At 40.2% G+C, this 26964-nt stretch overlaps 1 protein-coding gene across 28 annotated transcripts in view; it reads left to right on the plus strand.

Moving 5' to 3' along the window:
- MAP4K4 (mitogen-activated protein kinase kinase kinase kinase 4) overlaps positions 1 to 26964 on the plus strand; it is a 190891-nt gene that overhangs the window by 153829 nt on the left and 10098 nt on the right. For 9 of the 28 annotated variants that reach the window (XM_035001817.1, XM_035001821.1, XM_035001824.1 and 6 more), the window contains 12 exons: positions 2281 to 2514; positions 3462 to 3568; positions 5025 to 5176; positions 5836 to 5933; positions 6748 to 6756; positions 8031 to 8206; positions 8700 to 8820; positions 9922 to 10113; positions 12186 to 12303; positions 12627 to 12797; positions 18543 to 18686; positions 25543 to 25677. In XM_035001817.1, the coding sequence (XP_034857708.1) occupies positions 2281 to 2514; positions 3462 to 3568; positions 5025 to 5176; positions 5836 to 5933; positions 6748 to 6756; positions 8031 to 8206; positions 8700 to 8820; positions 9922 to 10113; positions 12186 to 12303; positions 12627 to 12797; positions 18543 to 18686; positions 25543 to 25677 (1657 nt within the window). The remainder of the gene's footprint in view (positions 1 to 2280; positions 2515 to 3461; positions 3569 to 5024; positions 5177 to 5835; positions 5934 to 6747; positions 6757 to 8030; positions 8207 to 8699; positions 8821 to 9921; positions 10114 to 12185; positions 12304 to 12626; positions 12798 to 18542; positions 18687 to 25542; positions 25678 to 26964) is intronic. The other 19 variants (XM_035001829.1, XM_035001834.1, XM_035001840.1 and 16 more) reach the window with 11 other exon arrangements.

The following is a 26964-nucleotide window of genomic DNA, read 5'->3' on the forward strand; positions in this document are numbered from 1 at the left end:
TCTCTAATACAAAAATTTTTCAGTTTAGGTTTTGGAAAGTTAGTATCATAAGTACATAGAGGGAGAACCAGAACCTTTTCTTAACCTTTGGTCCTCGGCTCCTGGCCGGTTCCATGAGTGGGCTTTAGAAAACCAATGTCTGCCCTGAAATTGCATGTATAATTTCTTGATTTTGTCCAACTGTGCATATTTTTCTGGGAAAAGGGGCTTTTATTAGATTCTCAAAAGGTCCAAGAGCCAAAAGAAAATACGCTCTAGTAGGTTAAGTGTGCATTCCCCTAAAGTAGGTCAGGGTAAAGGTTATGACCTTTCATTGGGTTGGCCAGAGCATTCTGCCTAGTCTAGGTGAGGGAGAACCTCCTCTGGGCTGAGTGCTGTGTGGTTAAAAGAGAACCCCCAGTACTATCCAGAGAAGGAAGGCAACAGCAGGGATTGCCCATGTTAAAGATCTGAATGATCCTTAAAACGCAGATTCCTATTTTCTTACTGAAAGTAAGTGACTTTTAGATATTTTGCTCCTTGAAGCTGTGTAATCCAGAATATTGGGAACAGGTTCTTAAGCCTGAGTTTACTTGTCACTGATGTTTGCAAATGTTAGGGGACAAAAGTTCATATTTTTGTGATAAAAGTAGTTGTGGTGTTCTGAAAAATCCAAGCGAGGATTTGAACATGCTTTACAATCAATAGTCCCAGTGTGGAGGAGTTGTTAAAAAAAAAAAAAGAAGAACCAGAACTAAACAAAGGGCATGTTTGTGGCGGTGGGGGTTATTGGGGGGCAAGGAGATACTTACATGGGGTCAGCAGTTTCTTGATTCACACAAGAGCTGACCCACAAGCCAGAGAGTGAGGAAAGCAGGACAGAGGGAAGGGAAAGAGGACTGGCAGAATAGATTTGACAGCACTTGTATGAAGAGTCCAAGACTAAAATCTCTATTCTGAAAGTTAAACTATACTGCAAATTGAAAATTTTTATCTGTTTGGCCACTAAAAGTTTAAGAAATAGGAATTCCTGAATTATGTAGGCTACTTCTATATTAATTAACTAATGTAGTGCCTAGAGATAGTCTCCTTTTTCCTCCTTCTACCTAAAGTTGCTTTGGGCTGAAACCTCTACTTACGAAAACATTCTTTGAGGAGACTAGGATTCTATTTTGAAGCCCATTTTTTATTATAGTTACAGATAATAGTTTCATTTTCAAATTTTTCCCCCTGAAATTTTTAAGCATTTTAAAATGTTTAATTATTCCACTCTGAGATTTTTCCACCAATAAGTGGAATTTGTCACTCTCCTGGAAGACATAGAAATCATGACCTGGGACTTATTCTGAATCTTGCATTTGGAGAGATAGAACCAGTAGTGATTTGGATTTTTAGTTTTCTTAAATGTGTTGATATAATGGATAGCATAGCTAGAATTATGTAAATGGCAATCTTGAACACTTATTTTAAAATGATAAAATACAGATTATTTCAGAGATTGCTTTACCAACTTAAAAAACAACCAGATTAACTCAGGTGACAAGTAGTTGTCCTGTTTCTTCAGTTGTCAGGTAGAAGGCATATACTCCAGTAGCAGTCAGTAGAGGGAATGATAGTACTGAATATTCCTAAAGAAACCAAAATTCCTTTTTTTGTAACTACTATGAACATGGATGGAGATCTCTAAGGTTTGAGTGTTTTAGGACCTGGGAGAAGAAAGAGGCAAAATCGTGGGTGTATTTGAAAAGTTGGCTGTTTTTAAGTTGTATTACCATAGTCTGCCAACACACAAGGGGTTTGTCTTTGCTCATGAATGTGTTGTTTTGTGGTTATTTGGTCTGAAACCTTATGCTGCCAGGTGCCATGAGGATGGATAGCTAGGTCTGAATGTATGGCAGTGTCTGTCTTGTGATTTTTCTTTCCTCCCTCTCTGTGCCTGTCAACTCTGCTTTGACATGGATGTGCATGGAGCACGTTGTCCTCCCTTTTAGGACCGGAGGTCTACCAGGGTTTTTTTGTTTTGTTTTGTTTTGTTTCATTAATCTTCATGTTTACTGCTATCTGTAATGTTAGTCTGGATATTAAAAGTTTTCTTTATAAATGTACATTTGGTTTTTTCTATATATTGTGTTCCCCAGACTGCTTTTTCACTTAGAAGTGTAACTGTTCCACTGCTTGGCTTACCTAGGACTGTATTGCCCCTGTTTGCCTTTCCCCATTTCTTGGTTTGGATTTGGTATTGACCGGAAAAGCGTTTTATGCGGAACGCATTGAATGTTTTGTGTTTTGTTTTCTTGTAAGGTACAGTGGTCCCACCTGGCATCTCTCAAGAACAATGTTTCCCCTGTCTCGCGATCCCATTCCTTCAGTGACCCTTCTCCTCCCAAATTTGCACACCACCATCTTCGCTCTCAGGACCCATGTCCACCTTCCCGCAGTGAGGTGCTAAGTCAGAGTTCTGACTCTAAGTCGGAGGTACCTGACCCCACCCAAAAGGCTTGGTCTAGATCAGACAGTGACGAGGTGCCTCCAAGGGTAAGAAGCAGAAAGACAGATGTGTGCTGCTTTTTTCCTTTTTGTTATTTTTTTTTTAATTATTTATTTTAACTAAGGGTATGGTGACTTCACCAGAATGAAGGGGCAATGAAACTTCAAAGGAACTTTTTACAGTGGGGAAAGTTCCATAGTTACTCAGTTAAATTCAGCCAGCAGCCAGTTAGCTTTTTCTGGTTGTCGTTAACTCTATACTTAAACACAAAGTAACAGAATAATATATGAGTAAGTCTATAAAGAATATACTCCTAGAACAAAAAGAATCAAAATATATTTTAGCTGTTGTCTTAAACATTTATACAAAAGCTACAAATTATTTTGCAATATTAATGAATATCAAAATTTTCAGAAAAGGTTCTTTTAAGAAAAATTTTACATTAAAATTCCAAAAAAATGATTTTTTTTTTTTAATTGAGGGATTTTTGGTTTCCTTTTCAATTTTTTGTTGTGTTGTTTTGGTAATTACTTAATGGTGAAATTAAACAAAAGGCACATTTTCATTTCGTTTATTTTTCCTCCACTTGGAATTTGCTTCCTCTGAATATTTTCTTGCTTCCTACCAGTCTTTGTTTCCTACTGATCCATTTGTAGACCATTGTTTGATTCCTTTGAGCTTATTTTCCTGATTCTCACATTATCTCAGCAAAATGCTTTGTATGTCCCTTGCCATGAAGCTTCAGTCCAAACATCATTTGAATGTTACAGAAGCATAGAAAGGCTGTTTGTCCTGCCTCCTTTGATGCCTTTGACTGAATTTTCTCTATCGTATTGTATCAGTGGAGGGCAGAGAAGGATCAGGGATGGGGGGTGGGGGTTAGTGATAGTAAGGCTCACATAAGTAGGACTGTTCTAAAAATATGTTTTGGTAAGGAAGTCTTTTTTCTTCTCATATTTTCAATAATTTAATTGCTATGTTTTTCTACCCAAAGGTTCCTGTGAGGACAACGTCTCGTTCCCCTGTTCTGTCCCGTCGGGATTCCCCACTGCAAGGCAGTGGACAGCAAAATAGCCAAGCAGGTCAAAGAAACTCCACCAGGTAAGAGAAGAGGGAAGCTTAAAAACAGGTTTACTGCATGGCATATTACATCATGTTTGTTTTCATAAAAATGTTCATAAACATGGAACGTCTGAGGTAAAGAGATGGTCACTTTATAAAAGAAAAACTGCCAGAAAATCCATTATCGTGAATAACAGCAAACTGGTCTCTAGTGAGTCTGAATCCAGTTGTGTATTTCAGCACTTTTAAAATGAAAACTCTCTGGCTCTGTAAGAGCAAGTGGATGGAACAGCAGGGAAGGCATGGGAGAGATTAAGAGAATTGGAACCTGAGGGAGCTTATCATCTAAAGGATGTCCCAGGTGCTTTGGATTGGTACAGAAATCACAAACAGGCTACTAAAGAAAAGTCACTGGTTGACTTACAGTCTGTAATAAACTAGTGAATTAATCAAATAATATTTTTAGGTTGTAGAGCTGTTCTGCGTACTATACAGTAGCCGTTAGCCACATGAAGCTACTTAAATTTGTATTTAACTTAATTAAAATTCAATAAAATTAAAAGTTAATTTCCTTAGCTACACTAGTCACATTTCATGTGCTCAGTAGCCACATGCAGGCATGGCTACCATGTTATTACCAGTCAGCTATATATATATATATTCATCCTGTCAAGTGATTTCCATTGGCCAGTGCCATCCTAGGGGAAGGAAGGAGCACTGTTGACTGTTTTGTACTTAATCTCACTGAACCTCTGAAATTAGCCTTCTGCGCGTGGAGCCTTGATATAACTTGGAGCACAAAGATGGATGACAGACCAGAATCTGCAGAGAGCATTCTTAGTCCTTAAATGATGAGGGTGCACTGTGGGATTCTCCTGTGACTGAGCCTGTATATTAATTGTGTTCTAGCAAATTTAGGCTCTGGATGCATCCTTGGCCAGGGAGCATTGTAGCCTATGCTCTGTGGCATTTCTAACTCCGTTCATACAAAGTGTAAGTAAGTGTCAGCTCTTAATGGCATTGATGGTCAGTGAGATCAACAGCCTAGAAGCAGCATAATTTTGTGTGTGACTATATTAAGTGGAATTTTTTTTATAATAAGAAACTGAGTTTATAGCTGTGACAGGAATAGTTAACACTTTTCGACTGAGCAGTTGGATTTCCTGTCAGTCGTGATGAAGATTTGGGGTCTGGCTAATGGTAGCCTGTTATTTAACATTTTTTATTTAAGCTTATCTGAGATATTTCATACACCCAAAACTAATGTAACGTTGTGTGTCAGCTACAATTTAAAAAAGGGTATCTGAGATAAAAACCCATGAATGATGTCGTTGTAACTTTTGATGAATTTAATGTTGAATGCTGTTTTTAGGCCATTTTTCCCCTCATTTTACCTACATTTCAAAGACATTGGTGGACACTTCATGCATCTGTTTATCATTTGATACTACATCTTGGGATAATGCATTAGCTGTTCTCTCTTCTTTTCTAACAGCAGTATTGAGCCCAGGCTGCTGTGGGAGAGAGTGGAGAAGCTGGTGCCCAGGCCTGGCAGTGGCAGCTCCTCGGGGTCCAGCAACTCAGGATCCCAGCCTGGGTCCCACCCTGGGTCTCAGAGTGGCTCTGGGGAGCGCTTCAGAGTGAGATGTAGGATACCTTTGCTTTTCCCTTTCCCCATTAACGCTATTGGGCTATATGATCAGTATATTGGAGATCCTTTTCAATCATGTAAAAAGGCCTGTGGTTTTTTTCACAGCTGCATATCACAAAACAGTGTTTCAGTGCAGGTTGCTAATGATACCATAATCTTTTGAGAGCTTATACATGCCTAGCACTGTGAGCACTTTATATGCATTATCTCATTTAATCCTTAAAAGAACCCCATGAGAGAGAGAGAGAGATGTATTGTGTCTCCATTTTATAAACTTAAAGCAACTTCAATTTAGTGAGCTGAAGTAACTTGTCCAAGGTGATTAGCTAAATGTCCGAGCTGGGATTTGAACCCACTTCTTTCAATATGGACTCCCATCAGTGTTGTCATTATCATTGGTTATTTTAACCCTCAAAATAATAAGCTAATGAAAATCCCCTCTATTGTATTATTGACATAGTGTAACAACGTATTGTGAATACACGTTAAGCAGAGTCAGGTCTGCGTGTGGAGACCTGCCTTGAGTGGGGCTACCAGAAGTGGGCGGGAGGGAAGGGGAGAGAAACAAAGGCTAGGGGTGGGCTGGGTCAGATTTGTGACACACATCTCTGTGCTTATCTGTTTCTGCCTTTCTTGTTTTTCTTGAATTTCACAGCATCATCCAAATCTGAAGGCTCTCCGTCTCAGCGCCTAGAAAATGCAGTGAAAAAACCTGAAGAAAAGAAAGAAGTTTTCAGACCTCTCAAGCCTGCTGTAAGAATTATACAAAATCAGTTTTATTTATTCTAAGCTTGAGTGAGTGAGGTCTTTCTATTAAAAACACGTAATCGAGAGGCCTGCAGTCCTTTCTGTGGCCGCCCCCTCCTCCCACCCCGCACAGATTTGAAGAATTAGAAGGAATGCCATATCCTCAGACACATTTGTGCACACCCCCACACACCTCGCTGTTGTAGTAATTTTTTTTTTTTTTAAGTACAAAAGAGAGAAAAGCCTTTTTTTTTTTTTTTTTAAAGATTTTATTTATTTATTCATAAGAGACAGACAGAGAGAGAGAGAGGCAGAGGGAGAAGCAGGCTCCCTGCCAAGCAGGGAGCCCGATGCGGGACTCGATCCCAGGACCCTGGGATCATGACCTGAGCCGAAGGCAGACACTTAACCATCTGAGCCACCCAGGCGCCCGAGAGAAAAGCCTTTTTATAAATTTTATCTTTGCTCAGCATTAACCTTGACATATTCTTGATGAGTTGGGCATTTACAAAACTGGTTTTTAGAGTAAATATTTTTACATTCCCTTTTTCTTCAGCTCACCTATTGATTTAACTTCTGCCTTTGTTACTGGGAGTGACGGTTGTGACTTCCTCATACTTGGCCTGTAGTCCTTGTTGCATTAACTGACCATGTAACTCTGCCCATTGTGGGATTGTAAGCCTTTTGGAATTTTGATTTCCTGCTTGAATTGATTCCTGTCCTTCCCCTCACTCCCCTTCTTTGTCCCATGCTTCCTTGTGCTGTGCGTTCTTCATCCCTGATGGCTTCTCCGGCTCAATGAAACTGCTCTGCGCTGAAGGGCGAAGTGGTAAGCCCCATGTCTGGAAAATGCCACAGCCGAGCAGCATTCCAATTGCCTCTTAAGCTTAGATTGTAGTCCATCTACATTTCCTTCCCTCTTTCAACTTGCCTTTTTTTCATTTCTAGAATTCAAAAGTTCTAAGCTTTTGCTTTATCTTTTTTAACATAGAATTTGCTGTGTATATTTATTATTATTACATAGAACTTCTAAAAATAACTTCTTAAAAAGCCCCAGTTGTAATCATGAAATAGTAAGACTGAAGGTCTGATATTCTGTTATTTCAGAGGCTCAAGCTCAAAGAACAGCAACATACTCATAACTGCAGAGAAGGAAACTCCTTTGGAACTGCTAAAAAGAGAAAGGAAAAATGACTACATAGCCCGCTTTTTTTTTAAAAAGTCATTACTTTAAATTATAATGCCCAAGTAGAAACCTTGGACTTCTGCATGAAGGTGTAGAGTATAAATAATAATCACGCTTAAAAATTATCTGTGGATAATTGCGTATTAAAATATCTCAGTATGGAAGAATCATGGGAAATGAAGCTGCTTTTGAAAAATGTCTTTTAAAGTAGATTTCCTTTCTGTCTGATGTTCATATTTGTTGGCAGTATTGCAGGAAAACGTGGGTCAGGTGGTGCCAGGGAAGCACCTTACCTCCTGCCCACAGCAGCACATGCTGCATCCACTTTCTCACTTCCTGTGCCGTGGACCTTCTTAGGAATGTGGCAAGTTGTTAACACTCTGTGAGGTCAGATATACTCACTTTTTCACTTTTCGTAGGTCTGAAATTGTTAAAATAAAAGGTGGAGTTAAAAATAACAAGTTCACCAAAGAAAAACTTTCAGTCAGCCCAATTTAACTAAAATCTTGCTTTCTGGATAATCTCTTCGAAAGAAGACTTTGTTATATAGGCAGAACTCCAAGGATTTTCCTTCACAACATGTGTTGATCTAGAATTTTATGTTAGGGTTTTTAAAAAGCACTGTTAGCCTATCGTAAGCAGATTTATGTTTTTTATTGTTGTGAGATTTGAACTATGTACATTGGTAGCTTTTTATTTTTCCCCCTATTTTTTCACATTTTTTGGTCTTTTCTATCAAAAGCTTTAAGAGCTCACCTTCCTATGTTACTGGTAGATACAGAATAGCTTTACAAAATGGATGTCGTGGCTATTTTATCATAGTTAAAATGAAGAATGTCTCATAATTTGCTGTTTTCTTCCCAGTACCCCTGGCGCACACCCCTTTGCCTTACTCTCTTTTCTGTCCTGTGCGTTAGGATTTGACTGCACTGGCCAAAGAGCTTCGAGCAGTGGAAGATGTGCGACCACCACACAAAGTGACAGACTACTCCTCATCCAGTGAGGAGTCAGGGACGACAGATGAGGAAGACGATGATGTAGAACAAGAAGGGGCCGAGGAAGCCACCTCTGGACCAGAGGACACCAGAGCAGCGTCAGTCCTTGGTGTATTTTAGAGCGGCTGAGAGTGTCTCCACTGAACTCTTTCCATTTAGAACCAGTTTTTTCTAAACCTATCCTGACTTTATGAACATTTAACATTGAGTTCTCCTGGGTTCAGCAACAGGCAGCCTTCGTGTTCTTCCCCCTTCTCTTTGTCTGCATGCGTGGGTGTGTCAGTGCTTCTCCCCAGTACCCCAGTGTATTTTATTTTTTTCTTTTTAATTTGACAGTATGACAAAAGGGAAGTTTCAGTTCAGTTGAACCACATCAACCATGAGAATTCATTTAGATGTTTTTGCTCAAAAGCAAACTATACTGGCAGGCAGTTCTTTGTTGAAGGGGAAGAGCTAAGCATTTGTTTTCTTTGAGGAAACGCTATCTGTAGCCTGATCTCGTCTTAGGCCTTTGGGAAGGTGAAGAATCTAAACAGGATGTCCTCAACTCATGGGATGATAGCCCTTCACTTCTGAATTTTGTCTCAATAGGTCATCTCTGAATTTGAGCAATGGTGAAACAGAGTCGGTGAAAACCATGATTGTCCATGACGATGTAGAAAGTGAGCCAGCCATGACCCCATCCAAGGAGGGCACTCTCATCGTCCGCCAGGTACCTGTGTCTTCTCTTTGTTGTTAGAGGCAAAGCTTCTCCTGTAGTCATTAACCCACTTGCTCATTCACTCACTCATGCTGTTTCTACATCATCATCTGTTTTCATGTTAACAAGACCCAGAGGGTAGAGTGTCGGGGGCTAAGGAGGCAGATATGTGCTGCATGCCAAGGAGGTAGCTAGCAGTCTTCCACCCCACATTGCTGCTCCTCTGCATGTTGTGCGGCAGCCCTCATTCGAGCACCACGCTGATTCTCACAGTCTGTGTCTGAGTAGTAGAAAAGCCACAGGGAGTCCCTTCAGCAGGCTCGCAGAGCGAGGAGGCAGAGCCCAGGCTGGAGCAGAGCAGCCACGGAGGTTCTGCAAAGAGCTCCCAGCTCTGAGCGTCCGCCGTGCTGCAGCAGGAGCAGCCCTTATTAGGCAGGAGCAGTGGACGAGCGGATGAGCCTCATCAGTCACAGGAGGGCCTCATGGAGCAGAAGGGTTGGGAGGACTCTCCTGGCGTGTTCTAAAACGTTAGTTTCCTCACTTGTTGAATATTAAATGTGTACCACCCCGATGTGCTCAGTTCGGATTACTCAGCTTTACAACTGTCTGTTCATTTCTTAGCTTAGAAGACAGAGAAGTGATGTGCTTCCCATGACAGAACAGGCGCCTTTCTAGTGTTTTGGACTTTTCCTGAGTGTGTTTCATGCAATGGCAATGCATTCGGATAGAAAGTGGGAAGAACGTGGAAAAGACCAGGATTCAAAGAAGCGACAGGGTACTCTCTAGAGCTTTAGACAGGAAGATTTTTTAAGAAAAAAAAAAAGGGCGAGTGGTTTTGGTGACAACAGCTAGTGTGGCAGAGAAACCAAATTAGGCAGTCACTGACGCTCAAGTCCTGTGGCCACCAGATGATGAGGTACTTTGAATTCTGTTGGCTCAGTCGAGGCATTTGGCGAGGAAGTGTGAACAATTCCGACCAGTTTCCTGTGGTCTTTCCTTGATTATTTAACAGAGTTTGAAAAGTCACACAGCACCTTTAAGTCAGTTATCAGTAGGGTCATAGGGAATGTCAGCAGCGTTTGAGCGAGACGAGTGTGCCTGTTTTTTCTACAGAGTACAGTTGACCAAAAGCGCGCCAGCCATCATGAGAGCAATGGCTTTGCCGGTCGCATTCACCTCTTGCCAGATCTCTTACAGCAAAGCCATTCCTCCTCCACTTCCTCCACCTCCTCCTCCCCATCCTCCAGCCAGCCGACACCCACCATGTCCCCACAGACACCCCAGGACAAGCTCACTACTAATGAGGTATGTCTCGCACCACAGCTGGCTGCTTTCCTAGGGTTTGACCAGCACTGCCTAGTAGCTAGTTTGCAGAGGAGACCTTTCCCATGCCCCTCACCCCTCCTTCCCCACCCGCTTTCTTCTGTCACCTACCCTTCTCCCCAACCCCAAGTAACATGTTTCAGATCTGCATACAAATCCCGTAACCCTAGATCAATGTCCCTCCAACTTGCCAGTTCACTGTTTACTTTTCTCTAGATAAGTGTAGTTGCATGGCTTTCTTTATTCAGTTTATTTTTTTTAAGTCTAAATAAAATGATTGCTGTGTTCTCAGATCCATTATGTATTTGGCATGAAACTCTTGTAGTTGTTTGTGGATTCAGCCCTTTTCATTCTTTTTATCTGACAAATAAAATATAGAAAAATTTGGTTAAGCAGACCTGGCCTTATCTGGACACACTTGTTATCCTCTACAGGAATCTCCTTCAAACAGGGCTGGATTGGTTTTTTGTTTTTGATGGGGGGAGATTGTTGGTTGGTTAATCATTTGTTTTCACCAACCCTGTTAAAAGGACTTCTTTCCTTGAAATTCACAATCACTCAGAGTTGTAAGAAAAGGCCAAATGATTTTTAGGGAAATCTAGAAAATTAGGATGCTAAGAAGAGCAAAGGTCTGAGCATGCTTTTAATTTAAAATTTTGAATGGGAAATCCCGTGTGCTCGTTTGAAGGCTTGGCTGTGGTGCTCAGTCTGGGTGCTAGGTGGGTGATGCTTTGATCTTTGGAACAAGATGATGCCCCCAGTGCAGTGACAGAGTCCACCTTGAGCACCCTGTACTAAATTAAACAAGTGGTTTGATTTCTTGGGAGGTTTGGTTTAAATGCATTTGCCTAACAGTTGAAGGAGGTTGAAAGTGGCATGGAGCTTCAGCCAATCTTGTTAATGTAAGCATTTAACTGCGAGCCTGCTCCTATTTTGGTTCCCTTTTTAGAAAGAATCAGAATAATCCTCTCCCCCTGAGGAGCAGGGCCAAGTCAACTGCTTCTAAGGTGGGCTTGCATAAGATTGGCCATTGGATGGATTGGCCATTGATCATAGGACAGGGTGGGAAGCTTGCCAGCAGGCAGCTGTGTCAAGTGGAAGGAGAGAGCCTGGGAGCCTGGGTGGGCTTGGGCTCTAGGACATGGCGACTTTTAGCTGCCCATGGAGGGAGAGAAGGTTTTCAGGACTAAAAAGCACTTGCTTGGAAGTGTTCTTTTTTCTCCAGTGATATATCCCACCTACACTCACATTTCTCCTTATATTTATATTTAAACTTGGCTCCATTTTGCTCTAATGTACAGTATTTACTATAACCCTTAACTCACTAAACTGGCAAGTTTATTTTTCTGTTTGTTTTGTTTTTAATTGTCATTACATTTCCACTTAACAATTTGTTTCACTTTCTTTGTGTTTTTTTTGGTCTTAAGTTACACTATTAACCAAAACACTAGTGCTCCTAAAAGAGCAAAAGTATGTGCCATATCTTATCATTTGCACCTTTCACTAATGAGCCCCTGTTCGATACGGGTTTCCTGATGATGCGCCTAAAATGGTGGTCGCCAGAGCTTCTGTAGCTTTCTGGCAAGAGGCTCATGTTAAAATGAATAATACGAAGTAAAGATTTGCCAATATTCCAACAGAAGTTAATTGGCCTTTTTTGGGTAGAAGAGTAAATTCAGAAATTGATGAACTGAGATAGACATTTCAAACCTCCTTTAGGAGTTTTTATTATAATTATTTATTTAAAAAAAAAACAAACACAACAACCAGGAGCATGAAGTATAGATTTTGTTGGTAGCTTGCAGCATTCCTGTCTTAGATGAACAGTATTTCTGAAAAGAGATGTAGCTCTTTTGGTGGTTCCAGGTTGAACAGCCTACTGGTGGGGTGTGTTGTGCACATGCAGAGGCACCCCTGAGAGTATCTGGGGGGAATGATGCAGGAGGAATAGGGCTTCCTAGTGGGAAACCGTGCAGTACAGAAGTGGATTGAAATGTTTTATGTTCATCTTTTTAATGTCATTTGTATTAATAAAATTGAAATTTACATTGCAGACTCAGTCCGCTAGTAGCACACTCCAGAAACACAAATCTTCCTCCTCCTTTACACCTTTTATAGACCCCAGATTACTACAGATTTCTCCATCTAGTGGGACAACAGTGACTTCTGTGGGTAAGTAAACTAGCAACAAGAAAGCAGCTGACAAACAGGACTTGGTCACTTTGTGTTGCTCTTTCTGGTGGCTTAGGCATGGCACGGTGGTGGTTTGCAGGCACAGACCTCAGATACAGAAACACCCATCCTGCTTGCATTGCCTTATTTGCAATGAGCTGCATAGTCAGTTTCCTTTTTCCATATACATTTCTTACAAATTTCTTTTCCTTGACAAAGAGTTGGTTGTAACATGCGAATATTTACTTGAGGTGTAGTCAGGGAGGGAGGCAGATGCAGTGTTTGTGTGTGCAGAAAATAATTTCAAGTGTACTGTGTTCTAGTTGGATTTTCCTGTGATGGAATGAGACCAGAAGCCATAAGGCAAGATCCTACCCGCAAGGGCTCAGTGGTCAATGTGAATCCCACCAACACTAGGCCACAGAGTGACACCCCGGAGATTCGTAAATATAAGAAGAGATTCAACTCTGAGATTTTGTGCGCTGCCTTATGGGGTAGGTACCTTACTCCTACTGTGACTGTCATCGTTCTATTTTCCTGAAGGGTGGACTGGTCTTTTAGAGAAGGTACTATTTTGGACAGTTTGGGGATTTTGTAAAGAGTTGTTGACAGATAAGTGGGAAGACTTCCATGATGCCCACCCTTGTTACCTTCTCCTGCAGAAACATGCAGGTGTATGTGCGGGCTTGCACTTGTTTCAGCCACCAGGTATTGGAATGAAGGATTAAGTTAGATTGCTTTTTAAATGTTTCCGTTGAACATTTTTGCCTTGCTCTTCATGACTTGGGCCTAACGTGGAAATGAAGCTTTTAAAAGCAGTCTGCCACGGGCCAGAGTGTACAGAAGGAGCCTGTGGTGCCATCTTCCTGTTCCTTCTCCACGGTGGTGGTGCAGCCTCTTCACAGCTTATGACAGCACGAGAGGCTATGCCTGGGGAGGCCGCCACGTGAGGACTCTGCCCTCTCTCATTTGGGGGCTGGCCTCTCTGTCTCCCCTGAGCCATCACCTTCCTCACTCCCACAGATAGACCCTCTGTTGGCTGTACCTTATCTTCCAGTCCCACACTTTGTTCTTGTTCTCCTTCTGCCTAAACCCCGAAATCAGCTGTTTTTAGCAGGGACCCTCTTTCTAGTCCGTTTCTTCATCCCTTGAACGCAAGTGCCAAGTGGACAGAAGACATGTGATCCATTTTGGTTTAAGTGCACAGCACATCGACCTCAACATGCTGTTTGTTGGAGTGTTCATGATGGCCTCTGCATCCCCAGTGACCAGATCAGCCCTCCTGTCCCCGCCCACCTTACCCCTCACCCTCAACCCCTAACCTTGCTAAAGCCTTGAGGCTGACGTGAGGGTCTCAGCTCTCACCTCCTGAACCTCGAGATGTTCCTCGTTCCTGTTGAAGAGAGGATCTGTTAAAAGTTCCTCCTCGTCCACCTTTTCTGCTTGTATGTGTCTGTTGACTTCTCTCCTGCCTCTTTCCCAAGCTCCTGCTCAGCCTCTCCCTCGGGGTTCGGGAGAGTCTTCTCCCCTCTGCAGACATACCCACTTTTTCTTTCACTCTTGCAGCTCTGGATTTCGCTCCTTGTCACCACTGAGTATCTTAAGTCCCCTAATGATCATAAGGCCTTTTCTGTATTAACCTCGTAGGTAAAGGTAACAGTAGCCACTTTGAGGGGATTACCAGGCTCGCGTACGGCAGCTTGGTCACCGCACGGCGTGCTGAAGTGTTGCTCTGGGAATGCCAGTTGTGATCACATCACAGGGTTGAATTCCACCGTGTTTGGTCTTTCTGAAGGCCCTTCGTGGGGAGTGTGTATCATCAAAATTCAGTACATTACAGTTCGTATAGAAATTAAGTAAGTTAATTCTTTTGAAATTGCTGAAGTCATTTTTATCTAGAATGTTTGCACTTATTAGCAGTCTTACACTGATTTTATATTCCTCTACTGTCCTGCAAAGTGCTGGACCCTATTTTGTGCCATTAAATGATTTTTTAACTAAAATCCTTCTTTTTCCTAATTAACTTCTTTAATACCTCAGAGAAGAGAGTATCTCGAGCTTGTGTTTTTAAAGATGCAGTGGAACTTTCCATTTTATCAGTAGGTGGAAATGAAAGATAGGCAGATGACATAAAGTTGAAATCTGTTTCTGTAAATTGGTATATTTGAACTTTTCCTTGGCTTGGGGCACATCGGTGGTGGGTTTCCTTAAACTGCCTGTGATAGCTAAGCTAAAAGGTAAGTTAAAAAAGTAAGCCTTTTAAGTTAAGTTAAAAAAAAGCCTTTCAGAGACTTAGACCTAGAAAAGTTAAAACAAGTACTGTAAGAGTGGTAGACTGACAAGGGGAGAAAATTCAGAGGACACTGTAAGTATTAGTTTGAAATGGTGACACATTTAAGGTCTGCTGACCAGTGTTGGATAGGTTAGATGGGTTTTTTTTGTGCCTTTTTGGAACATGCTAGCCTCAGCATTCTTTTTTAATCATGTTACATAACTGACTTTTGTGAGTTGCTATATATTTATTATATTTTTGTAATAAGACACTTTTCCCATTTGCAGCCAGGATAATTTTAACACATATTTTGAACATCATTGTTCCCACCTTTTTTTTTTTTTTAATTTTTTTAAATAAAATCTCTACAGCCAACGTGGGGCTCAAACCTATAACCCCGAGATCAATAGTTGCATGCTCTACCAACTGAGCCAGCCAGGCACCCCAGTTCCCCACTCTTAATAGTAAACTGCAGTTTACTACAGAGCTTTGCCTGTAATATCATCATAAAATTTAAAGGAAACTTTAAATCACATGTTATAGAGCTCTTAGCCATTTTTCCCATCAACCTATACCAGATTCCTATGAATACAATTGTAGTGCCTAGTACAGCTTACCTTTGAGCAATTAGCATTTAAAGTTTAATTATATCTAACAGTTGAAAGGTTTAAAAAACACATTTATAAAAGGTTATTGCAGCATGCAGCTTAATTTTTTTCATAGGCCCATAATTTCCAAGGTGGTTATTTTCCAGTGACTGTCAATATTCCATTGACTGCTAACACTTAGTACTTCACAAAATTACACAGTTCTTAGAAATATATAATGGAGAATTACAAGGAGTGTAAGTGCCAAAATATATGCATTCTTTGTGTTTATGAATAGACTTTTTCAGCTTTGTCTTTTATTCCTTTATTAATTCATTACTGTAAAATCTTGATTGATGTTTGCATGCTATTTATTTTTGGAAACCACAAATAATAGGAAGATTTCAAAGGCTCATACTTCTGGTAGTTATTACCAGATTCTTGACATGGATTTTTTCAGCTAACTTGATATTGAAGATTGGGAAAATACTGACATGCTACACGAAATGGAACCTTTAGAATGGACTCTATCTGTAAGCAACTCTGTCAATTAATGTTTTGTTTTTCTGCTTCAAATAACTGAAACTAGTTAAAATTATCTCACCTAGGTATATGGAGGGAAAACACTAAGAATAATGTCCTATTATAGTTCTACATTTGGTAGGGAGATAGTCACCACAAAAAAGTAAAATGATACGAAAATGAGTGGAGCATTACATAAATGTTAATTTCTCTTACAGTGATGATAAATGAGTTTTTAAATTGGACAGCAGTTTTTTTCTTAAAATTCAGTCATTATCTGATGTGTATGATATTTCTATTAAAAAACTTTTTTGTGGAAAACATGATGGCCTGCCTGTAAGCCTTAAAAAAGTGTAAGGCTGTGAGCCCCACTTCAAAGCCACAGTGTTACCTGGTGAGTAAAATATCAGTATCAACCATAGCTGCACTGGTTGTTATGATAACCACTAGTCTCATGTGGCTATTTAAACTTTAAATGAATTAAAATAGAAAATTGAGTTCTTTAGTTGCACTGGCCATATTTCAAGTGCTCAGTAGCCACATGTGGCCATTGGCTAACATGTCCGACATCAAGGTACAAAGTTCTGTTGGACAAGGCTGATCTGGATGGCACATCCTAAAAATCTTAGTTATAGGTGATAGATTGAGCCATATGCATTCATAAGCCTTTTTCCTTATCTGTGCAAATGATCATATTTTGAGGGTTTTGTTTACTTTTAAGGATCACTCTAGATGGATAGTGAATACTCAGATTTTTCTCTTTTCCCAAAAATTCGAGAGGCTTCCCTCAAATTTTTGGAAGCTGTTTCATAGTATGCCAGGCTCTAACAAGTTCTCACTGCCGTTGTACTAGGTGGAAAGCACCTGTGATTTGGTGGAAGTGTATGTGGGGCAGCATAGACAGGGATACTCTCATAAAACTTAGGCCAAGGGCAAGATGGAAACCTGCATCATATGCCTAATAGATTTTTTTTTTTTAATTTTTTTATGCCTAATAGATTTTTAATGGGGTACTTTTTTCAGGTCACACTATTACTGGAAACTGTAGATGTCTAGAATTTATGGGCACCTCTTTACACGTTTTACGTTTTTTGAGGACTCTAGGGATTGTGTTATGTTAGCTTAGAGCCTAAAAGTGCTTCGGCATATTGGTAACTGTCGTCCTCGTGAACCTGGCACTCTGTTAGTTGGTGAAGTTCTTACTTGATTTTGAATGGCAGTGATAGTAACTGCATATGTAAATTCCAGGTTCCCAGCTTCCCCAAGATCCCAAAAGTTGCTTCCAGTTTCCTCAACAAGAATTGCTTGGGTAGATTTTGTCCTCCAAGTGTTCGGGTTTCACTTGCTCAGTACAGAACAGGCACAGAGCTGAGTGGGGGCTGGGAGAGTGTTTCCTTGTTGCCTTCACAGTTGTTCGTTGGAAGTTTTCTGGAAGCAGGGTGTGTGTGTGTGTGTCTTGTGTAATAAAACATGGATCCTATGATTCAGGAAATACATGTTATTCTTTCCTATCTTTCCATCTATCTGAAACTATTGATTGAACAGTTTGTAAAAGCACAGATACTTTATTCCTGTCTCAGTAAGTTTATTAGCCAGTTTAGGGAATCAGTGCAAACATGTATGTGCCCAATTGTGTAGGAGTATAAGGTGATCTGTACTATATGTTACAAAGTTGGCTTAGACAATGAAGGTTAGAGGTCAAGGAAACAAGGCATTTAGGGAAATAAGGGAATGATAAAGAGAAAAGTAAGTTGGTTCAAGGTATGGAGAGATTTGAATGCCAAATTGAGGCTTTTATACTCACCTATAGAGAGTGTATAGTTCTGAAAATATGGTAGGACCTAATGAGTATTGTAAGAAGATTAGGATTGTTTTGATTGCTACCATGAGAAGGTAGAGGGACGGTGTTGTAACAACCTCTGTTAAAGTCTCTGTCCATCAGTTACAAGGTGGCCAGTGCCTCAAGTAGGGTGGGAGCAGAGGAAAGGGAAAGGAAGGAGGTCTCCTCTGGTTCTGGTGGTAAGTTTGGCTGGTTGTATGGAGCAGGTGGTGGTGCTGTTACAGAAAAGGCAAAAGTTGAGAAGCTGGTCTCAGTAGAAATTTACAGCAGGTAGAAAAGCAGGTGGAGTATGGAATTATGAGTTGATGGTTCTGAGATGCTCCTCCAGCAGACAGCAAAGGAGAAATGTGTGTTTAAGAAGCAGAGAAGGTGCATGCAAACCAGGAAGGAGACTCAGTGCAGCTGGAGAGTGGGAAGACATGGCAGCACATAGAGAAGCCAGGACTGCTCCCATGGGGTGGTCATGGTATTTTAATATTCCTAAGAAGTTCAAGGGACAGAGGACTGAGTGCCATTGTTTCTTTTTTGATGATGATGGAGAATGGTCTTTAAGAAAACCTTAAGGTGAGTAATGGATCAGTCATAAACTGGTAAGGATTTGAGGTGGCTATTTATAGCCTGTGCCAGAAGTTTGCCGATGAAAATAAAGACAGATAAAGGAAGCACGAAGAAGTCATGGTATCCGACAAAGGTTTGTTCAAGTGTCTAATGTGGCTAATGAGATACAGAATCTGTAACACCAAGGAGATGGTGAGCTCGAAACATTCTGGGGAAACTGGTGAATTATGCAGGAGATTGAGGGGATGTGGTGTGTGTGTTTTCTCTCATATCCTTTTTTAAACTGCCACTTCTCTATTTGTTGTCATTTGGTCCCTTTAACCTCTGACTATTCCAAGCATTTCTTTTTGTGTGTGATTAAGGAAACCACTCTTTTCCAGATAGGTGCTGTTATCCTTTCCATACAACCAGACTGCCAAGCACAGCATAAAATTCAGGTCTTTCTGTGTCCTTGAAACAGGAGTGAATTTATTAGTGGGTACAGAGAGTGGCCTGATGCTGCTGGACAGAAGTGGCCAAGGGAAGGTATATCCTCTGATCAACCGAAGAAGATTTCAGCAGATGGATGTCCTTGAAGGCTTGAATGTCTTGGTGACAATATCTGGTAAGTGTTCATTTAGTAAAGCAGGATTGCTTCCCAGCACTAAACTTCCATTAGTTCTTTCTTTCTTTCTTTCTTTTTTTTTTTTTAAAGATTTGGTTTATTTATTTGAGCAAGAGAGCACAAGGTGGGGGGGCAGAGGGAGAAGGAGAAGCAGAAGCAGGCATCCCACTGAGCAGGGAGCCGGACGCGGGGTTTGATCTCAGGAACCCTGGGATCCGGACCTGACTGAAGGCAGACCCTTAACCAACTGAGCCACCCAGGTGCCCCTAGGTCATTTTTTGAAGTAATGGCTAAATGAGGTAAAACCATAGCATGGTTTTACAATAAGGTGATAGAAAAATGTATTCAGATGTGACTGACAAGTACACCCTGAATCTGTGGCTCCTCTAAAGAGCAGTCTTGATATGCACTGTCTAGTAGACCTCTTCCACGTGACCACTCTGCCCTGGCGCTTGTGGGGCTTAATGTGGCTTCTCCAGCGTGTAGGTTTGTGCCCACTTCCACCCACAGGACTCTTTTCATGCAGAAGGAACTCTGCCACGATGGTAAAAGTACCATATTATGTTTTTTTTTCTTACATCAGTTAACACTTACATACGTTGCTTTTTTTTTTTTTTAAGATTTTATTTATTTATTTATTTGACAGAGAGAGACACAGCGAGAGAGGGAACACAAGCAGGGGGAGTGGAGAGGGAGAAGCAGGCTTCCCACAAAGCAGGGAGCCCCATTCGGGGCTCGATCCCAGGACCCTGGGATCATGACCTGAGCCAAAGGCAGATGCTTAACGACTGAGCCACCCAGGTGCCTTCATAAGTTGCTTTTTAGAGAGTATTTTTTTCATATAAATTATGTAATATATGTTATTCTAGAAAATAAGAAACTAGTCAGAAAAGCAAGTAGGAGAAATGAAATGTAAAATCATCCAGAGATACTATACCTATTGACTCTTCAGTTTTTAACTTCTCATCTTTAAGCGTACACACACTCAATACAGACTTAAAGGGGGAAATTCTGCGTAAAAATGGTTATGCAACATTTCAAACATACAGAAAATAATAATGAGAGAATAATTACATAATAATGACACCCATGAGCTGATGAGTTACTTTTTTTTTTTTTAAGATTTTATTTATTTGCGAGAGAGAGAATGAGAGACAGAGAGCATGAGAGGGAGGAGGGTCAGAGGGAGAAGCAGACTCCCTGCTGAGCAGGGAGCCCGATGTGGGACTCGATCCCGGGACTCCGGGATCATGACCTGAGCTGAAGGCGATCGGTTAACCAACTGAGCCACCCAGGCACCCTGATGAGTTACTTTTAACAGGTGTTAAATATACTCTTGTACTTGTGGTTAGCATCCCCTGCCCCATCTAGCTGCCGTGGTAACCACTGTAGTGAAGTGAGGGTGTATCTTACTCATTCTGGTTTGTCCAGATCATGTGGCTTGCTCTTTCCATGTTATTAAACATTTCTCTATGACATCTGTTTTATGTGGCTATAGAGTGTTTCTTTGCATACATACTCTAAAATTTATTTACTTCTGTTGTCTTTTAGTTTAGCCCTTTTTTTCCCTCTCATGTAAACATTTTCACGTACATCTCGTAACTTAACCATTGTGCGTACATATCCATGTTGCATAGATAATAATTTCCTAATAATTTGTATTATTGCTGGAGTCAAGAGTATGCAAAATTGGAACACTTTAAATAGGTCTTATAATAACCAGCAGCAGTTTTGATTTAATCATCTGCTAACCCAGCTTCTTACATTTGTTTATATGTAACATTTCTCAGAGTTATTTTAGTTTTCAAATAGGCTTTTGGTTGTAAGTAAAAGACCTTTGTTGAAATGCAGAAATTTCTCCATCCATCTCATACTTAAATGAGAAAGCAGCCATTTACAACTTGAGTGTTGACAGGGAGTAGGTTTAAAATTAGAGGAAAAATAAATCTGCTGCTAAAAATGATTTAAACTTCATTTTGTGATCCAGTGAACAAGACGATTTATGGGGATCACTGATCAGCTGACAACATAAAAAATTTTTTGGTCTACTTTTCTATATTCTTTTCCTTATTTTATTTTATTTTTTTTAAGATTTTATTTGACAGAGAGAGAGCAGGAGAGCACAGGCAGGGGGAGTGGCAGAGGGAGAGGGAGAAGCAGACTCCCCATTAAGCAGGGAGCCTGATGCGGGGCCTGATCCCAGGACTCTGGGATCATGACCTGAGCCAAAGGCAGTCATTTAACCAACTGAGACACCCAGGTGCCCCTCTTTTCCTCTTTTGCAATGGTTTCTACAATCATGAAGGTAATATGTTAATTTTGGGAAGCTTTGAAAATAGAAAAAACTTAGGAAGAATAAAACAAAATGCTACCCCATCTCAGAGACAACTCTTGTTGACTTTTTTTTATATTTCCTCCTCATTTTTTTTTTTTTTAATATTTTATTTATTTATTTGACAGAGAGAGACACACTGAGAGAGGGAACACAAGCAGGCGGAGTGGGAGAGGGAGAAGCAGGCCTCCCGCAGAGCAGGGAGCCCGATGCGGGGCTCGATCCCAGGGCCCTGGGATCATGACCCGAGCCGAAGGCAGACGCTTAACGACTGAGCCACCCAGGCGCCCCCCCCTCCTCATTTTTTTTAAAGATTTTATTTACTTATTAGAGAGAGAGAGAGAGAGAGAACAAGCAGGGGAAAGGGCAGAGGGAGAGGGAGAAGCAGGCTCCCTGCTGAGCGGACCCTGGGATCATGACCTGAGCCAGAGATGCTTAACCCACTGAGCCACCCAGGCGCCCCTCCTCCTTCTCATTTCTATAAATATTTATCACAATATGGGAATGAAACACTATATACATAAAACTACATGGTTTTTGTTTCATTTAACATTTTATTGAATATTTTCCCACATTCAAAAAGTCTTCAAAACCTAAAAAGATTAAAGTGCAGGATGTAATACAGAAAGTGCACAGATTATAGGTATATACTCAATGAATTGTCACAGAATCCATCCACCTAGGATCCATTCACCTACCCTGGTGAAGAAATGCAACAATCCCAAGTAGCCCAGAAGCTCCCCTGCAGTACCCACTCTGCTGCCTCCCAGTCATTGCCCCCCTGGTCCCCAGAGGGAAGCACTGTCTTTTAAAATACATTAGGTTGGTTTTACCTTCACTGAAGTGAATTAATATAAATGGTAAAATGGTAAGCATTCTTTTGTGTCGCGCTGCGTTTTTTAAAGAGCACCTTTAAGTTTACAGAAAAGTTGAACAGAAAATACAGACAATTCCCATATTACACCCCCACCTCCTATCATCTTTCCCTATCATCTGCATTAGTGTATCACATTAGTGTAGTACAATTGTTGTAATTGATGAACCAATATTAACAATATTATTATTATTAACTAAAGTCTGAAGTTTACATTGAGGTTCACTCTTTGTGTTGTACAGTTCAGGGTTCTGACAAACACATAATTATCCACCTTTACAGACTGATTTCACTGCCCTAAAAATCCTCTATGCTCCATTTATTCATTTCTCCCCCAAAGTCCCTGGCAACAACTGTTTTTTTTTTGTTTTTTTGGGTTTTTTTGGCTCTCTATATGACCTTCTCCAGAAAGTCATAGTTGGAATCATGTAGTATGTAGCCTTTTCAGACTGGCGTCTTTCTTTAGCAATATGTATTTAAGGTTCTTCCATGTCTTTTCATGACTTGATAGTGCATTTCTTTAGTTGCTTTAGTGTGGATGTGCCACTTTGTTTATCCATTCACTTATTGAAAGACCTCTTGTTTGCTTCCAAATTTTAGCAATTATGAATAAAGCTGCTATAAATATCTGTGGACAGCTTTTTGCATAGACATAAGGTTTCAACTCATGTGTTTAGTTAAAAACCTAGGAGCATGACTGCTGGAGCGTAAGATAAGGCTACATTTAGCTTTGTAAGAAATAGCCAGCCTGTCTTCCGAAGTGGCTGTATCATTTTGATTTTCTACAGGCCTCAAATGAAGAGTCCCTTTTGCTCCACATCCACATCAGTGTTCTGTGTGGGTCTATTTCTGGGCTCTCTGTTTTGTTCCATTGATCTGTTTTTCCTTTTGTTAATACCATATTGTCTCGATTATTTTAGCTTTATAATAAATCTTAAAGTCACATAGTATCAGCCCTCCAAAGTTGTTCTTTTTCAATATTGTGTTGCCTGTTCTGGCTCTTGCCTTTCCATATAAACTTAAAGTCAGCTTATCAGTATGTGTTAAATAACTTGATAGGATTTTGATTGGGATTACATTGATTCCCTAGATGAGTAGAACTGATACTGTAGCAATATTGAGTTTTATCCATGACCATTGAATATATCTCCATCTGTTTAGATCTCCTTTAATTTCTTTCTTCAGAGTTTTATAGTTTTCCTCATAGAGATCTTATTTAGGGCTCCTTTGTTAGATTTATAACTAAGTATATCCTTTGACCTTAGTGCTTTTTTTATTATTTTTTTAAGATTTTATTTATTTATTAGAGAGAGAATGAGAGAGAGAGAGAGAGCACATGAGAGGGGGGAGGGTCAGAGAGAGAAGCAAACTCCCTGCTGAGCAGGGAACCCGATGCGGGACTCGATCCTGGGACTCCAGGATCATGACCGAAGGCAGTCGCTTAACCAACTGAGCCACCCAGGCGCCCCTTTAGTGCCTTTTTTAAAAAGATGTATTAATTTTTTTTTTTTTTAAGATTTTTTATTTATTTATCTGAGAGAGAGAATGGGAGACAGAGAGCATGAGAGGGGGAGGAACAGAGGGAGAAGCAGACTCCCCACTGAGCAGGGAGTCCGATGCGGGACTCGATCCCGGGACTCCAGGATCATGACCTGAGCCGAAGGCAGTTGCTTAACCGACTGAGCCACCCAGGCACCCAAGATGTATTAATTTTTTAAAGAGGGGTGGGGGAGAGGGAGAGAATCTCAAGCAAACTCTCCATTGAGCGTGGAGCCTGACGCAGGGCTTGCTCTTACAACCCTGAGATCATGACCTGAGCCAAAATCAAGAGTAAGACACTCAACTGACTGAGCCACTCAGTCCACCCCTGTTTTTAGTTTTTCTGTAGATGGTGCTGTGTTTTTAATTTCAAATTTCCAATTGCTTATTGCAAGTATATAGGAAAGCAATTGACTCTTATGTATGAACCTTGTAACTTGCAACCTTACTATAATCATTTTATTAGTTACAGGATTTTTTGTTTAGCCAGTTGTTTGGTATTTTCTACTTACATAATCCTGTATTTATTCCTTCCCAGTTTGTATACCGTTTATTTCCTTTGTCCTATTGCATTAGCTAAGACATCTACTTTGATGTTTAGGATTGGTAAGTGGAGACACCCTTCCCTTGTTCTTAAAGAGGAAAGTATCTAGTTTCTCACCTTTAAGTATGGTATTAGCCATAAGTTTTTTATACATGTTCTTTAGCAAATTGAAGCAGTTTCCCTCTATTCCTATTTGCTGTGAGTTTTCGATCATGAAATGGATATTGGGTTTTGTCAGATGTTTTTTCTGCATCTGTTGATATGATCATATGATTTTTCTTTTTAAGCTTATCAGTGTGTCTAGTTTCTTTTATTCAACATCATTTTGTTGTTGTTGCTCATAGAGCTATTTTGTTCCACTTCATTTCTGTGTATGACTGTACCACAATTTATTTGTTCTACTGTTGATACATGTTTGTGTTTGCTGTTTACAGCTCTTAGGAACAATGCTGCTATGAAAATTCTCATTTGTATTTGGGGGCTCATACACACACATTTTTATTAGAGAAATTACTGGATCATAAATAGGGTATGCGTATATCCTACTTTATTAGATAATGTCAGACTTTTCAAAGTGGTTCTAACAGTTAACACTAGTTTCTAGTTCCTCCACCTTCCCTACTTTTAGTACTATTGTTGTTTTTTTTAGTACTGCTGTTTTTTTTAATTCTAGACACACTGATATATGAAATTATATATCATTATGGTTTTAATATGCATTCACTAATTGACTATTGAGAGCAAGTACCTTTTTTAGGTATCTATGTGGTAACTTCTTTTGCCTGTTGTAGTCGATTGCCCACTTTTTCTGTTGGGTTTTCTCTCTTCTAAGTGATTTATAGGTTGTGAGTCCTCTGTCAGCTCTGTAAGTTATACCAATCTCCAGTTTATGGCTTCCTTTTTGCTGGATTTGAGTCCCTGCCTTGGGTGATTTATTTAATCTTTCTATACTGTCTAATGAGAAATAATAGCTACTCCAGAGAGTTTTGAGAATCAGAGGACATTATACTTGTGAAAGCACCTTATAAGTTCTATTGGTTGTATTGCTGTGTAGGGGTTTGTATTACTTTGTGGTTTATGAATACTGACTGTTTACATAAGTCTAAGTTCTTTATTCTTTTAAAATCTTTTCTTTTCGGGCTCCTGAGTGGCTCAGTTGGTTAAGCATCCGACTCTTGATTTCAGCTCAGGTCACGCTCTCAGGGTCGTGAGATCGAGCCCCGCATCAGGCTCTGCGCTGGGCGTGGAGCCTGCTTAGGATTCTCTCTCTCCTTCTGCCCCTCTGCTCTCATCCTCTCAGTGTCTCTCTCTCTCTCTCTCAAATAAATAAATAAATAAATAAATAAATAAAATCTTTCCTTCTAACTCAGTCCTATACTTGATAGTAATTCTATAGGAGTTTCAAAGTCCATCTGAATAGCTTAAATTGAGGTTCTAGTAAAATTCATCGAGATGGTTCCCTTAGAAGGATATTTGTTGTTCATTGACGTTTCTTTGGCTACTATTGTTATTAATGATGGTATCTACTTTGAATATGCATGTAAAATATTTATATTTGTTTTGCTAGGCAAAAAGGATAAGTTACGTGTCTACTATTTGTCCTGGTTAAGAAATAAAATACTTCACAATGATCCAGAAGTTGAGAAGAAGCAGGGATGGACAACCGTGGGAGATTTGGAAGGATGTGTACACTATAAAGTTGGTAAGTTCCAGGAGGGTCATGAGGTTTTGTTTTGCATGGTTTAGTTAGTGTTGTTTCTGATCCCCCTAGCTCATTTCTGCGATTATGTTTCTAAGGCATCTTCTAATCCTGAAGTGTCATCTAGACTCACAGTGCACCTTTTAGCATAACACCATTCATTCCTGCTGCTCACCCTGTCCTCTGTCCGTCTCATCCTCACAGTTCATCCTGTAAGTGAGGCTTTTCACCCTTCCTCTTTGACAGTCCACATTCTTCTCTGCAAGCTGTGGCCACAAGAACCTCTCTAAGGAAACCTTGCCAAAGGAAAGCCAGCCAATTTGGATTCTTGCTTTGCGCTCCAGGCCTATTCTCCATTTAGAGGACTTTGGGTTCTTGGCAGTCACTGATAGAAAGTTTGAGAGTTTGACCAAAGAGCTATGGCTTGCCGTTTTGAATGAAGTGCACTGTGCAGAGCTACTATGCTCTAACTACTAAATGAATCAGGCTGGTCAGCCAGTGTTTCATAGCAACTGTCTTGTTTTTTTTTCTTGCTGGCTTGCATGCTGTGGTTCTTATGTAATAAGAGCTTAAAAGAACAAAACTAAAACAAATTTTTTATGTATGAAGAAAATCAAAATACTAGTACTAATGTTGGAAATAAAGGGGAAATAATGGAACTTAGCCAAATTAAACTTTTATGGGAGAGATGATATATTGTAATAGAATTTGAAAAAGCAACAAATGGTCTCTATATACCTATGACTGACTAACGTAAGGGTCCTATTATATACTGATTGCTGCTAGTATGTTTTATTTTTTCTATGTTTATAAAGTATATGCTATAGTCAGTTTCTCTGCTTCCGAGAATATTACATTCTTTGACATTTTCTTCTTATTGATATAATCTGTCTGCAACTCTCAGTGCATTGGTTAATAATGACTGCAGGAGCTACCCCAATATTGGAGTGATTCTGTATTACTAAAAAGTAGTACTATCTCCTTGATTAAATTTTGGGATTAGGATTTTCTGTGTTGTGTTTATGTGAAAGAATTCTTGAGGTGTAACGAGAATCATCTAAGTCTAAATTTAATGAAACAGATCAAAACAGGTGAAATGTACAAGAATAGATTATCCTACAAGGGGAGCTAGAGGCAAATGTGTTAGGCGGTGCTGGGCTTTTCGTTGGAACAAAACAGCAATCCTCAGGCCTGTCATTCTTACAGAATGAATCAAAACATTTTCTGAGATAAGAGTGTGCAATACCATTCATTCATTGTCTTTATACTTTCAGGAAATTATATTCCGTT

The sequence above is a fragment of the Mirounga leonina genome, unplaced genomic scaffold (genome assembly GCF_011800145.1).
Source record: "Mirounga leonina isolate KUSES-001 unplaced genomic scaffold, KU_Mleo_1.0 Mir_125, whole genome shotgun sequence".
In the NCBI taxonomy this organism is placed as follows: domain Eukaryota; kingdom Metazoa; phylum Chordata; class Mammalia; order Carnivora; family Phocidae; genus Mirounga; species Mirounga leonina.